The 14,325-nt window shown below is 43.9% G+C and overlaps 1 protein-coding gene across 1 annotated transcript in view; it reads right to left on the bottom strand.

Annotated features, from left to right (window-relative positions):
- Nucleotides 1-6,108: 6,108 nt before the first annotated feature.
- Nucleotides 6,109-14,325, bottom strand: part of LOC143288702 (uncharacterized) — a 41,132-nt gene continuing 32,915 nt past the window's right edge. Inside the window, exons 7-10 of the mRNA XM_076597328.1 lie at nucleotides 13,915-14,066; nucleotides 11,816-12,625; nucleotides 8,727-10,770; nucleotides 6,109-6,874 (exon numbers count right to left, since the gene is read on the bottom strand). Coding sequence (XP_076453443.1) covers nucleotides 6,673-6,874; nucleotides 8,727-10,770; nucleotides 11,816-12,625; nucleotides 13,915-14,066 — 3,208 coding nt within the window. The 3' untranslated portion in view covers nucleotides 6,109-6,672. The remainder of the gene's footprint in view (nucleotides 6,875-8,726; nucleotides 10,771-11,815; nucleotides 12,626-13,914; nucleotides 14,067-14,325) is intronic.

Here is a 14,325-nt window from a genome sequence, read left to right as displayed (position 1 = left end):
AGGGGTCCAAGAGCTAGGGGGTCTAGAAAAGAGACTGGCGATGTCTGTATCCTCTGTCGATGGAGGAGCTGGCAGAGAGGCCTGGGCCTGGGCACTCTTAAAAGAGAGAGAGAGAGAGAGAGAGAGAGAGAGAGAGAGAGAGAGAGAGAGAGAGTGTGTGTGTGTGTGTGTGTGATCAAAGCCAACAATAGAACAGTCTGGTGCCATATTCCAATAATATGTCTAATCAGTTCAAGACCTGCTTCTGTTTTAATTGTCCACATGTACCCAAAACCCATCGTTCGCAATTAGACTTGCCCGTTCGCATTTACCCTCCGGCACCCCTGCTATTTCAACCGTTGGAAAAACTGCGAAAAGGAGGAGTAGACGAACTTTTCCTGGTGCAAGCAATCTTCTTCTTCCACTTAACGACCAACACCAGTATGCTGATGAAAATGGTTGTGGGAGGTTGCTGTTGGGCGCAATTTAGCTGGGCTACCGAGGGATGTTCTGTTAACTGATAGGGGAGATGGGGCGCAGTCCACTGGTGTGTTCGGAGAGAGTCTGCAAAAACAGAAGGGTACAGCTGGCGATCGTGTGGCCTGTTATCTGTAAAATACACACGTTGAGCTGGTCGCTTCGACTGAATCGGTCACAATTAGGCCTACGTATCCTAATGGCCCTATGTAACATGTAATTAGAAGACATGCGCCGGAGGGGGGGGGATGAAGAGAGAGAGAGAGAGACGCGCGCGAACACACACACACATATTGAGAGAGAGAGGGGGAGGGGGCGGAAGAGTGGGAGGGGGGGAGGGGGGAGGTGTGTGTGTGTGTGGGGGGGGGGGGGGGGGGCGGGGGTTGACTGACACATAGACAGACGTCTGGCTTGCTTACTTCATTTGATTTATTCACTGGTCTTATGTATATATACGTGCACTTCAGCTCACACAGAATCTTTAAACAGCCGTGAAAAAAATCCACAACCAAAAAGCGCCATCAGGATTTGCGATGACGTCGATGGTGATGATTTCGAAAAGTGGCGACGTTTATAACGACCAATAATAGCATCATCATGTGACTGTCTTTGGAGCAAAGCATATGGCATGGTAAGCAAATCACATTTGTGAGAGTAGACTTTGACACAGTAGCAACGTCATTTTGACAAACAAAGCGAATAATTATCATGATTAAAAAGCAAGCGCAATCTTAAAAGCAACTGAAAACATAAAACTGGTAAAACCGACTGGCGTTTAAAATATTGTAATGGCGGCAATAGTAGCAACACAAGTAGCCTACTAACAACAACAGTGTATTCATCAACAACAGTAAACTTGCACGTCTAGTGAAGTAACAGTAGCAGTAGTGATAATAGTTGCAGTTGCAGCACTCAGCAACAACAACAGAGTGTCAAACACTATTCATGTGTGTGTGTGTGTGTGTGTGTGTGTGTGTGTGTGTGTGTGTGTGTGTGTGTGCGTGTATGTGTGGAGGTGTGGGTGTGAGTGTGAGTGTGCGCGCGAATGTGTGTATTGTTGCTGTTGTTAGTCCACTTCCAGTTTTCAAAACTTTCTTTAATAAAGATTAATATTTTATGATCGCAAATGTGACGTGTAATATGACATTTTCAATAATTCAGGCGACAGCTTCTCAAAAAGCGTTGCACCAAGTTTCATTTTAGTTTTGGATAGGTGCGTATAATTAATTAGGCCTAATATCTTATTAGCATTGAAAGAAAAAATAAATTAAACAACTGTTTTCCAAACAGTCACTCATTTAAAAAAACAACTGTATTGCCTCAAGATACTAAACTAGAGAATGCGTATAATTAATGAGGCCTAATATCTTATTAGCATTGAAAGAAAAAATAAATTAAACAACTGTCTTCCAAACAGTCACTCATTTAAAAAAACAACAACTGTATTGCCTCAAGATACTAAACTAGAGAATGCGTATAATTAATGAGGCCTAATATCTTATTAGCATTGAAAGAAAAAATAAATTAAACAACTGTCTTCCAGTCACTCATTTTAAAAATAAGAGTGACCTGCCCATGGATAACGGCAAGCAGCAGGAACGAACAGCTCTGCCATAAAATAATACATTTTAACTGTTATTGTTTTCTTTTTAATATCATGAGATTTTTTCCCCATTCATCTGTGTATTGGTGACGTGAAATCGGAGTTTTTGTGCGGTGGATTCGGTAGGAGAGTGCTACAAGGTCCATTTGTGCGTCAACCTGTGTTCGTGGCTGTACTTCAGCCATTGTACCGGCAGCCTCTTTAGGAACGGTGCTCTTCTACCAGAATATTACACGCCACGATTAACACGAAGCCGAAATCAGTATTTACTTTATCCACATCTCCCACCCCTTCTAACCGATAATACTCAGATGTATTCATAAATACTTTAACAAAATGTCTTCAATCACCGATATGTGTGACGGGACATTAAACAAAATTCCTCCTCATTTTAAAAAAACTGTCTTGCCTCAAGATACTAGAGAATACAGCGCACTGATCGGAATATGGAACATACAGTTTCAAAATGAAATGGTTTCCATACTTACTTTGAAAAAAAAAGAGAAAAAAAAGGGAAGAAACATTTTAAAGAATATCTTGATAGCAAAAGCTACCCAAATAACAAAGTCTAGATCTTAAGACTTTTTGTTGTTTTGTATGTGATGATGATGTAAATTTCGTTTGACTCAACACTCAAGACTGCTTTTCTGTCTCTTTACAAATGCAGAGATTCTTCATTCGACACGACATGTACTCGTTAAGTATGGCTTAAATAAAATCAGACTAAGACAAGAAAATGTGCACGTTAATATATACCACTGATAAATTTTGGGTGGAAGGGATGTTTTCTTTTATATTGGGTGACTTATTCAAACGATCTATGTATTCATTTCTTTGTTTATTTCAATTTTTCCAGTAAGAATATCATATTTTTATGTTACGTTATTCATTCATTCATATGACCACCATTTATCTATTCATTCATTTGTTTATTAATTTATTCATCTATTTTTGCAATAGGAATGTCATAGTTTTATGTCACCATGTAGGCCTACTTTTCAGTTGTTGTTTTTTTCCTGCATAATACATTATATATAGAGTGGATATCATTTTTACAACAAGCATACAAAACCAAAAAACCAAAAAAACAAAACAAAACAACAACAACAAAAAATGTCAGCGGTAAACTCAAACGTCCCAGCCGCAAAAACAGAACGCTACTTAATAAGAATGGCCAGACATCAAGTCAAAAAAAAAAAGAAAAAAAAAAGACCAAACGAAAGACGACGACGACTACAACAATAACAACAAATTAAGGCTTTCTTGGGGAAAAAAGATGAATGGATCACTACGGCAGAAAATAGGAAAGACAGAAAAAAACAAAACAAAACAAAACAACAACAAAAAAAACATACAAAAAAACAACACCCCCCCCCCCCACCCCCCCAAAAAAAAACACATGGAGAGATAGAAAATAGGAAATGTCCAGCATAGAATTTCAAGAGGACAAAAACATAGTGATGGTGATGGTGATGATGATATTAATGATTAAAAAAAATATATATTAAAAAAAAACCCACTTTCGTGCTCATGCGGCAGGTACTTGCTTCGGGGAATGTCCGTCCAAATTGTCAGCAGTTTTCGAGTTACAACTTAGCGATTTTCAGCGAAATGAAAGAATACGTCGGTTTTTATGTACAATCTGTTTCCTTCTTGTGAAATGAAGATAATCCAAGAGTCTCATCCCAGACAGGATCATCAGGAACAGAAGGAAAACCAGCTGAAATATTTACAAAGGTTCTGTTCGCGAGATGGGAAGGAAGAACGGAAGTGACAGTGTACAACAAGAATCGCAACTGGTCAAGCTAGTTTATGCTGAGAAAGGAAAGAATCAGAATCAGTCCTTGCAGTTATGGAGAAACTGGTCACATAATATTCAAGGGAAAAGGTTACATTACAAAATCGAAAGGCGCGGTCATCTATCATGGAAAGGTGACTGGTCTCAAACGAGATATGTGACTGAACAGTCGTGGTAAGTTGAAAAGTACGAACCCCCCACCCCCACCCCCACCCCCCAAAAAACCAAACCCAACCAAACAAACAAAAAAACACTCAAGAAAGATAAAGAAAAATGAAAGGTGGGAGAGGGAGGGAGGGAGGGGGAGAGAGAGAGAGAGAGAGAGAGTGAATGAATGGCTTATTCATGATAGGCCATGGCCCATATGAGAGAAACAGGGACACAGAGAGAGACAGAGACACAGTGACAGACAACATTTTTTCTGTTAGGGGAAAACGACAGAACTGCCAGGCCATTTTTAGCCTAATAATCACCATAGTATTTAAATGAGAAATGCGGAAAGCGTCCAAACCATTCTCGGTCAATGACTGGATTCAGAATCTTAAAGGGTGGTCCATTAGATTGGACAGATATGGAAAAAAAAAAACCCAAAACAAACCCCCAAACCCCACAAAAACAAAAACAACAACAAAAAAAAAACAAACCCAACCCCAAACCACACACACACACACACACAAAACGCATGTCACATTTTTTTTTCTTTAAAGAATTGAAGGGAAAGAGACAGAGAGAGAGAGAGAGAGAGAGAGAGAGAGAGAGAGAGAGAGAGTATACTCTGGATATTTGTCATCCAAGACACAGACGCTTTCATCAGCGTCAAAGACGAAAAGAGTGGAACTGTCAGAACGCTGACCGTAATGAAGTCTTCCAAGAAAACTGGAAGGGGTGGGGGAAAGACAGAAAAAGGCTACCACAGACGAAAAGCCATTGGGTATAGAGTCATAAAGCCATTGGGCATAGGGTCATCAAGGTATTGGGCATACAGTCATAAACAGTCATAAAGACTTCTGGTATAGAGTCATAAAGACTTTGGATACTGAGTCATAAAGAAACTGGGCATAGTAAAGTAACTGAGTCACAAAGCCATTGGGCATAGAGTCATAACGGCTTCTGGTACGGAGTCACAAAGACTTTGGATATGGAGTCATAAATAAACTTCGGGTATAGAATCATAAAGACAATGAGTATAGAGTCAAGGAGATATGCCTGTTGGGCATTGAGTCTTGAAGTAATTGACTGTACAGTTATAAAGACAATGTTAAAGAGTCAAACAGATATTGGGTATCGTCATAAAGACATTAGATACAGAATCATAAAGACGTTGCGCATGAATTCCCTCCCCCCAAAACAAAACAAAACAAAACAAAACAAAACACTGAACGAATAGTAAAAATACCTAGCTATAGATCCTGGTCATGCTGTCTTTGAGCAAGAATGGTGGAATAACCAAGAAATTATCAGCGAAAGTCACTGGTAAAAATCTAGCATCTTCTCCTGACAGAAAAGGAGAAGTATCTATGTCATTCTTAGTCCCATAATCTTCACAAAGGGTGGCATAAACTTTATGAGAGGGAAGGGAAATAATTAGCAAACAAAAATCATGTTACCAAAGATATATGACTAAGTCTAACGAGGAAAGGCTTATTTAAAGAGGGCTTGGGAAGAGCTTCTTCTTCTTCTTCTTCTGCGTTCGTGGGCTGCAACTCCCACGTTCACTCGTATGCACACGAGTGGGCATTTACGTGTATGACCGTTTTTACCCCGCCATGTAGGCAGCCATACTCCGTTTTCGGAGGTGTGCATGCTGGGTATGTTCTTGTTTCCATAACCCACCGAACGCCGACATGGATTACAGGATCTTTAACGTGCGCATTTGATCTTCTGCTTGCATTTACACACGAAGGGGGTTCAGGCACTTGCAGATCTGCACATATGTTGACCTGGGAGATCGTAAAAATCTCCACCCTTCACCCACCAGGCGCCGTCACCGTGATTCGAACCCGGGACCCTCAGATTGACAGTCCAACGCTTTAACCACTCGGCTATTGCGCCCGTCGGGAAGAGGTTCAACACTGAATAACAAGGACAGACAAGTGTATGATTCCTTGGCTTTTCGACGGCGGAGTACCAAGCCTGACTGGTTTCTTCCACTCTTGACTTCAGACTACTCAACAGGAAAGACGCCTTTATCCCCTATCTCTGCTGTTTAATTCAGTAAGCAACCCCCCCCCCCCCCCCCCCCCCCAACTTTTCTTTAATCAAATCATGACGATTTGCAGTTTTGAGGCTGATAAGGTATAACATCAATTCAGTAAGGAATCTAAAAGTTGCCTTTGATTAAAAAAACAATTTCAATTTAAAGTACTTGTGCCGAAAAGATACGACTCTTCTTCATACTGGCAGGACAAGAACAAAAACATTGAACGATAAACAAAAGGTTACATAATCTCGAAGTAGGGAAACGAAATACTACGACAACTGTTATAATCAATACACAGTCCTTAAAAGAACAGAAAAAACCGGACATTTCGTTTGAAACACAATGACTGTAAACTCTCTAGGAGGAGGAGTGTAAGAAAAGAATAACGAGATTCGTAGAATTGTTTCTGTTTGAAATTAAACGGTCGAGCAAGAAAAGCGTGTTCTTTTTTTTTCTTTAAAAAAGTACACCAGTTCCTCCTTTCAGGCGAACGACCACTTGGAACAACGCCCATTGCACTCCACAGGAACAACACAACCAGCCAGCACGTTGCAGTCGTGGACTACAAATGATCACAACTGGCCAACAATGTTGCAGTCCAATGATGACGAAGTCTCAAGGAGAAAGGGAAGGAGAGGGACGAGGAAGAATCATCACTTCCTCCTCCTCTTCTTCCTCAGGCAGGTGGTAGTCGGCGCACTTGAAATCGAAGACGCCGGTGACGTAGTCCACCGTGTTCGTGATGGTGCCGAAGGGCGAGAACCCTCGGCAAGCCTCCAGAAGCTCCTTCAGACAGCTGATGTACTGCTCGAGAGCCCTGCACGTCACAGCCACACACACTTCCTGTCAGTTTCCAGTTCCCGCGCGCGTGCAAATGATAGGTTACCACGCGCAAGTTATAAAATGACGCCGTTGTAGCATAATGTACACTTCGATATGAGCACACCCCAAAACAAACAAAGAACAGGAACCAAACCAAATATAGAGCCACACACTAGTGAAACCAGTTGATAATGTAACAATGAAAAACAGAAAACAGGTGAGTATCTTTTGTCCATTTTAATTGTGGAAGGCTGTCAAAGAAAAAAAGTTACTGTCTGGGATATAATTCACATAATTATCCTTAAAAGTAACTCCCTCCCCTACATCAGTATCCATACGAACTTTACATATGCATACAGGCCTTACACACCCTCCCATTCGCACACACATGCGTGCACACACGTACTTTTCTTTTTAGTGTTTTAGGAATTAGTCAAGAACATTCAGCAGTTCAGTATTGTTCAAAATACTGAGACAGAATTCTAAATAAAAACAGAGAAACGAGAACTGGTCCCTTTTACCAGGCAGAAATCAAATCGCCATTACGTTCAACAGTTTGGCCAAGTTCTCCACCATCAAAACCTATGTATTCCCTAAACTTTACGTTCTATTTTACAATCCTTTGTCCCGTAATAATATACAGTAATTTGTAATTCCAGCTCTTCTTATTTACTTAAACCATGCAGGGAATTGAATGATAGCTTCGGACAGGGTTAAACACGCTGATTAGAAAAACAGGTTTGGGTAGGTGAGGGTTAGATCCGAGTCGGGATCTGGGGTTTGTGTCCGCAAACATTCCATGAATTCCATTGTGTTGCTGCCTGGTGCGGCGTGTCTCCATCACCACCTTGACCGTGGTCAGCAGGTTTGTGAGTCTCAGTCACCCCGACAGCTATGCCGGTGTAACAACCTCAAACCACTACTCCCCAGCAGGATTTTACCCCGGGTATTATTCTGGGCCATCCTCGAATGACCCCTCAGTTGGAAAGTACCCCCTTTCTATGGGTTCAGTTAAACTGGAAGGGCGGTCATTCTGGGCTAGCCTTTACTGCCCCACCCCTCTCCCCTTCCTTCTCCTTGACTCTCCCATCCCCCTTTTCTATTACAACTTAACGAAAGCAAACGTGGTGAAGTTCTACTTTGACATCATGTTCAGATTCTAACTGGGACAAAATTACCCATGGTGGTCATTTCAAACTAGCCTGTAATAACTCCTAGTATTATTCATTACGAGGTGGTTAAATTGCAACTAGGGGTGTGGGAGTTGGGGGTCGGTTCTGACATCAGTAAGTTAAGTATCTTGTTTCGTAAATGTCAGCTACAAGCACTGACCATCATCACCACTACCACCAAACGACAAAACGATACTATCATCACACGTTCTTCAACTACAACAAGCACAGACCACCATCACCACCAAACGTCATAACATTATCATCACACCTTCCTTACTAAACCACCATTACTGACAACCCCCCCCCCCCCGGCCCCCACTCCTGCTGCAGACGTGGCACGTGCATCAAAACCAACATCCTACCTGTATAATTATCTGCCAGTCGTCTTGCCAGACGAACGCCCCTCCCCTCCCACCCCCTCTCCATTACAAGGTGGCTAAAATCGAACTATGGGTAGTGGTGTTCTGGTACTGAGGAATAGGTGAAGCAAGCTGTTTAGAAAATAACAAGAACCACCAACATCACCACCACCACCACCACACGTCACAACGACATTATCACCACACCTCCCTTACTAAACTCCATCACTGACTAACACCCCATTTCCCCCAGCCCCCACCCTCCCACCCTCCAGTCGCTGACATCGCACGTGCATCACAACCAGCGTCCTACCTGCACATCTGCTGGTCGCTGGCCAGACGTGCCTGCATCATGATGGCCGTGCACCAGCTGTGTCCCTCCCAGGGCTTGCTGCACTTTTCTCCCCAAGGCGCTGCAGTCTGTCCCTGTTCCTTCTCCTCCGAGCCGCTCGGTCCGGAGCTTCCTTCCTTCGCTCTCTGGTTTGCAGACTGGGCTGGGGTGGGAACTGTGCCCTGCCGTTCATCTTCCGGTCCCGCGGGTCCCTCTCCCTTCCCCTCTCCCTTCGACGTTGTGATGAAGGTGGTGATGATGTCTGAGATGGTCATGTCCATGGTGTCTGTGACCTGCCTCACGCTGTCTGCTTCTGCTGGGGACAGGGACTGGCTGTCTTCTTTCGGGGACTGACCAGTTTGGTTCTCCGGTAGCGTTGTTGTTGTGTCTGGCTCGTCTACCGTGGTAGAATCCCGTGTGTCCGCCGTGGTCGAGCTGTGTTCAGAAGACAGCGTTTCGGTTTGTTTCGTTTTGTCCTTTTCGCCGTTTCCAGCAGGTTTGTCTTCGCTGTGTTTGGGGTTCTGGGCAGTGTCCTTTCGAGCCTGTTTCTCCGTCCTCTTCGGGTTCATCAAGCCCTTTATTTGTGCCGACCCGTTTTCTGAGGCACTTGATTCTGAAGATTTTAGCAGAGATATGTTGTTCTGTTTCATGCTGTCTGGATCCGTGTCTTGTCTGGATTTCACTGTTGATTCCGTGTTGATGGCTGGACTTTCTGTAGGTATAAACTCTTCATCGGGCACCGGTTCTGCGTCGTTAGATCCCAGAGATTCGTTGCTTGGTTGAATGATGGGAGTTGTGTTGCTCGGAGATACTGTTGACGAGACAGCGAACGAACCCGAAGCAGGTTTGTCTTCTGGTGGTTCTGTCCGGTTTCCAGACATTGGCAAAATCTGATCAGGTACGTTCAGCCCCGTTTCTTCCGTTGTCATCACTGATGACATACTGGAAGATTGTACATCAATGGATACATTGGCAGGCGGAGATTTGTTACTGTCTTTATTGTTGTTGGCTTTTGGATCATTGAAGTTCTGCTCAGCTGCTACAGGCGAAGCTGATTCAGTAGATGTATCTGCCTCTTCCTCCTCACCCACGTCAGACACTACGGTTGTGTTTCCTTGATCATTTTCCTGTTCTGGAAATTCATCAGATTTCTCTTCTGGAGTGAGTGAACCTATCACTGACAAATTTGCAGGATTTTCTGCTTGGATCAGCCGTGGAACACCCGTGGTTTGTGAATCATGCAATTCATCTTCGAGAGCTGCTTCTCCTTCGTCGTCGTTCTTTAATTCACGGTCATTTTGCGCGCTGACATACTGGTTCACCTCCGCATCACCCTGCCTGCTGGTCATGTTGTTTCCTGCCTGGGTTGGTAACGTGGAACTGTCAGCAGACTGCGGGGTTGTCTGTATTGGAAGGACAGGCGCGTGGGGCGACTGGTGTGATCGTGGTGGCGTTTGGTTTTCTGGTGACTCTGTGGACGCGCCAGTGGCTGACAGACTCTGCTTCGCTGTCGTGGACGACAGAGCGGAAGAGGACTCAGCTGCCTCGGCGCGTTCAGCAAATCCCTTGCCAGCGTTGTCTGCCTTTTGCGCGGATTCGGAACTTTTGTTTCCCCACTTTTCTGTTTGATTTCCTGATGCTGAGACCGACTTTTCTCGTGGCCGCTCTCCGTCGTCTCGCCCTTGAGGTTGTTTTTGACTGGTGATTTTGTCCGGCTCCGGTTCTGGTTCATGTTTGTCAGGAGGTTTGTGTTTGTGAGCAATTGGAGGTGTGACTAGTTTTGGTTTTTTAACATCTGGAGGTGTAGCAGATATACGATTTTTAACTTTTGGAGATATAGCGGGTTCAGGTTTTTTGGCATCTGGAGAAGGTTTGTGATGTTTGTGAACATCTGGAGGTGTGACTGATTTTGGTTTTTGAACATCTCGAAGTGTAGCAGATATACGATTTCTAATATTTGGAGATATAGCAGGCTCAGGTGTTTTAGCATCTGGAGAAGGTGTAGTAGGTTTGGGTTTTTCAACATCTGGAGAAGGTGTAGAAGGTTTGGGTTTTTTCAACATCTGGAGAAGGTGCAGTAGGTTTGGGTTTTTCAACATCTGGAGAAGTTGTGGTAGGTTTAGGTTCTTCAACATCTGGAGAAGGTGTAGTAGGTTTGGGTTTTTCAACATCTGGAGAAGGTGTAGTAGGTTTGGGTTTTTCAACATCTGGAGAAGGTGTAGTAGGTTTGGGTTTTTCAACATCTGGAGAAGTTGTGGTAGGTTTAGGTTCTTCAACATCTGGAGAAGGTGTAGTAGGTTTGGGTTTTTCAACATCTGGAGAAGGTGTAGTAGGTTTGGGTTTTTCAACATCTGGAGGTGTGGCAGGTTTGGGTTTTTCAACATCTGAAGAAGGTATAGTAGGTTTGGGTTTTTCAACATCTGGAGAAGTTGTGGTAGGTTTAGGTTCTTCAACATCTGGAGAAGTTGTGGTAGGTTTAGGTTCTTCAACATCTGGAGAAGGTGTAGTAGGTTTGGGTTTTTCAACATCTGGAGAAGGTGTAGTAGGTTTGGGTTTTTCAACATCTGGAGAAGGTGTAGTAGGTTTGGGTTTTTCAATAACAGGAGAAGGTGTTGTAGGTTTGGGTTTTTCAACATCTGGAGAAGGTGTAGTAGATTTGGTTTTTTTACCATCTGGAGAAGGTGTAGTAGGCTTGGGTTTTTCAACACCTGGAGAAGGTGTAGAAGGTGTAGTAGGTGTTTTTCTACATCTGAAGAAGGTGCAGTAGGTTTGGGTTTTTCAACACCTGGAGAAGGTGTGGCAGGTTTGGGTTTTTCAACATCTGGAGAAGGTGTAGTAGGTTTGGGTTTTTCAACATCTGGAGAAGGTGTAGTAGGTTTGTGTTTTTCAACATCTGGAGAAGGTGTAGTAGGTTTGGGTTTTTCAACATCTGGAGAAGTTGTGGTAGGTTTGGGTTTTTCAACATCTGGAGAAGTTGTGGTAGGTTTGGTTTCTTCAACATCTGGAGAAGGTGTAGAAGGTTTGGTTTCTTCAACATCTGGAGAAGGTGCAGTAGATTTGTTTTTTTTTACCATCTGAAGAAGGTGTTGTAGGTTTGGGTTTTTCAACATCTGAAGAAGGTATAGTAGGTTTGGGTTTTTCAACATCTGGAGAAGGTGTAGAAGGTTTGGGTTTTTCAACATCTGGAGAAGGTGTAGTAGGTTTGGGTTTTTCAACATCTGGAGAAGGTGTGGTAGGTTTGGGTTTTTCAACATCTGGAGAAGGTGTAGAAGGTTTGGGTTTTTCAACATCTGGAGAAGTTGTGGTAGGTTTGGTTTCTTCAACATCTGGAGAAGGTGTAGAAGGTTTGGGTCTTTCAACATCTGGAGAAGGTGCAGTAGATTTGGGTTTTTTACCATCTGAAGGTGTAGTAGGTTTGGGTTTTTCAACATCTGGAGGTGTGGCAGGTTTGGGTTTTTCAACATCTGGAGAAGGTGTGGTAGGTTTGGTTTCTTCAACATCTGGAGAAGGTGTAGTAGGTTTGGGTTTTTCAACATCTGGAGAAGGTGTAGAAGGTTTGGGTTTTTCAACATCTGGAGAAGGTATAGTAGGTTTGGGTTTTTCAATATCTGGTGTAGGTGTAGTAGGTTTGGGTTTTTTAACATCTGGAGGAGGTGTGGCAGGTTTGGGTTTTTCAACATCTGAAGAAGGTATAGTAGGTTCGGGTTTTTCAACATCTGCAGAAAGTGTAGTAGGTTTGGGTTTTTCAGCATCTGGAGGAGGTGTGGCAGGTTTGGGTCTGCTGGGTTTATCAGGCTTGGAGTTTGCTGCCACGGGTGTAAAGACAGGCATGGGTGAGGAAGTTTCTCCTTGAGGATAGTCATAGTCTCCATATTCGTACTCTGAGAACAAAAAGGCGAAGATCAGATCAACATACATCTCTTAAAAAAAAAAGAAGATATATATATATTCATGAACATACACAAACACTCGAAAGAGAAGTGTGTTTGTGTGTGTGTGTGTGTGTGTGTGTGTGTGTGTGTGTACGTGCGTGCGTGCGTGATTGAAGCCAGACTGATTGACATAGGAAACGAATAATGAGAGCCAAAAAGCAACCGTCAGTTGGCTCCACCCAGGTAAAACAGCCAGTTGTGCGAACAACTCCGTATTTGCAAAGGCGTTGAAAACTTTGCCTCTGGCCGAGGATTGCCGCTCTGTCAGTAGCCACGAGTTTGTAAAGGCCTTAGAGCTTGGTCCCTGACAGGATAGGCACTGTACAAAGTATCCATGAGTGTGTAAAGCACTTAGAACTTGGTCTCAGACCGAGGATTGACCTTATATAAATATCCATGACTTTGTTAAGTACTTAGGGCTTGGTGTCTAACCGAGGATAGGCGGTATATAAGTATCCGTGAGTTTGCAAAGCACTTAGAACTTGGTCTCTGACCGCGAATATGCGCTATCTAAGTGTGACTGAGGACAGGCGCTATACAAAGTATCCATGAGTGTGTAAAGCACTTAGAGCTTGGTCTCTGACAGGATGGGCGCTATACAAAGTACCCATGAGTGTGTAAAGCATTTAGAGCTTGGTCTCTGACCGCAGATATGCGCTATCTAAGTATCCATTGACAGATTGACAGATTGGAAAAACAGGCCATGCCTAGAATCGTAATCCTCGAATAAAAAAGAAAACGACCGAGCACAGGTGCTGTATAATTATCCATGACTTTGTAAAGCACTTAAGAGTTTGGTGTCTAACCGACAGTGAGCGGTATATAAGTATCCGCGAGTGTGTAAAACTCTTAGAACTTGGTCTCTGACCGAGGCTAGGCGCGATACAAAGTATTCATGAGTGTGTAAAGCCCTTTGAGCTTGCTGTCTAACCGAGAGCGAGCTTGCTGTCTAGCCGAGAGTTGCCTGTATTCAAGTATCCACGGGTGTGTAAAGCATCCAGAGCTTGGTCTCTGACCGAGAACAGGCGCTATATCAGTATCCATATCAATCAATCAATCAATCAGTCAATCAATCAATCCACCAACCAACCAGCCAACCAACCAACCAACCAACCAACCAACCAACCAACCAACCAGCCAACCAACCGATCAATCTACCAACCAATCAACCGACCAATCCACCAGCCAACCAGCCTACCAACCAACCAATAAGAAAAGAAAAAGACCCCTGAGCGTACCGAACTTGGACCGTTCCGGCAGCAGGTGCCCGCAGCGGTCGGAGAGCAGCTGGAAGGAGCTCCACATGAAGTTGGCGATGCTCTGCAGCCTGGGCACGTGGTGGCAGCCGTTGGCCAGCGCCGTCAGACACGGCAAGATCTCCACCGTCACCCTGCGGCGTGCGTGGAGGGTCGGGGAGGGGAGGGGAGGGGAGGGTGGTGGTGGTGGGGGGGGGGGAGGGTCAGGGGGGGATTGGAGGGAGAGCAGGTGAGGGATAGGGGTGGGGTGGGGTGGGAGGGCAGAGAGGATTATCTTATCATATTTTTTTTTATTTAACCCAGAACAAATTCAAAGGAGTGGGGTGGTAAATTAAACAGTTTCCCCGTTTTTGACTCACTTGGGTAAACAAAGTGAGTCTGTGTTTTAACCCG

Source organism: Babylonia areolata, chromosome 13, assembly GCF_041734735.1.
Source record: "Babylonia areolata isolate BAREFJ2019XMU chromosome 13, ASM4173473v1, whole genome shotgun sequence".
Classification (NCBI taxonomy): domain Eukaryota; kingdom Metazoa; phylum Mollusca; class Gastropoda; order Neogastropoda; family Buccinidae; genus Babylonia; species Babylonia areolata.
The sequence above is the reverse complement of the archived record's forward strand: the minus strand, read 5'-3'. Positions and strand labels throughout refer to the sequence as shown.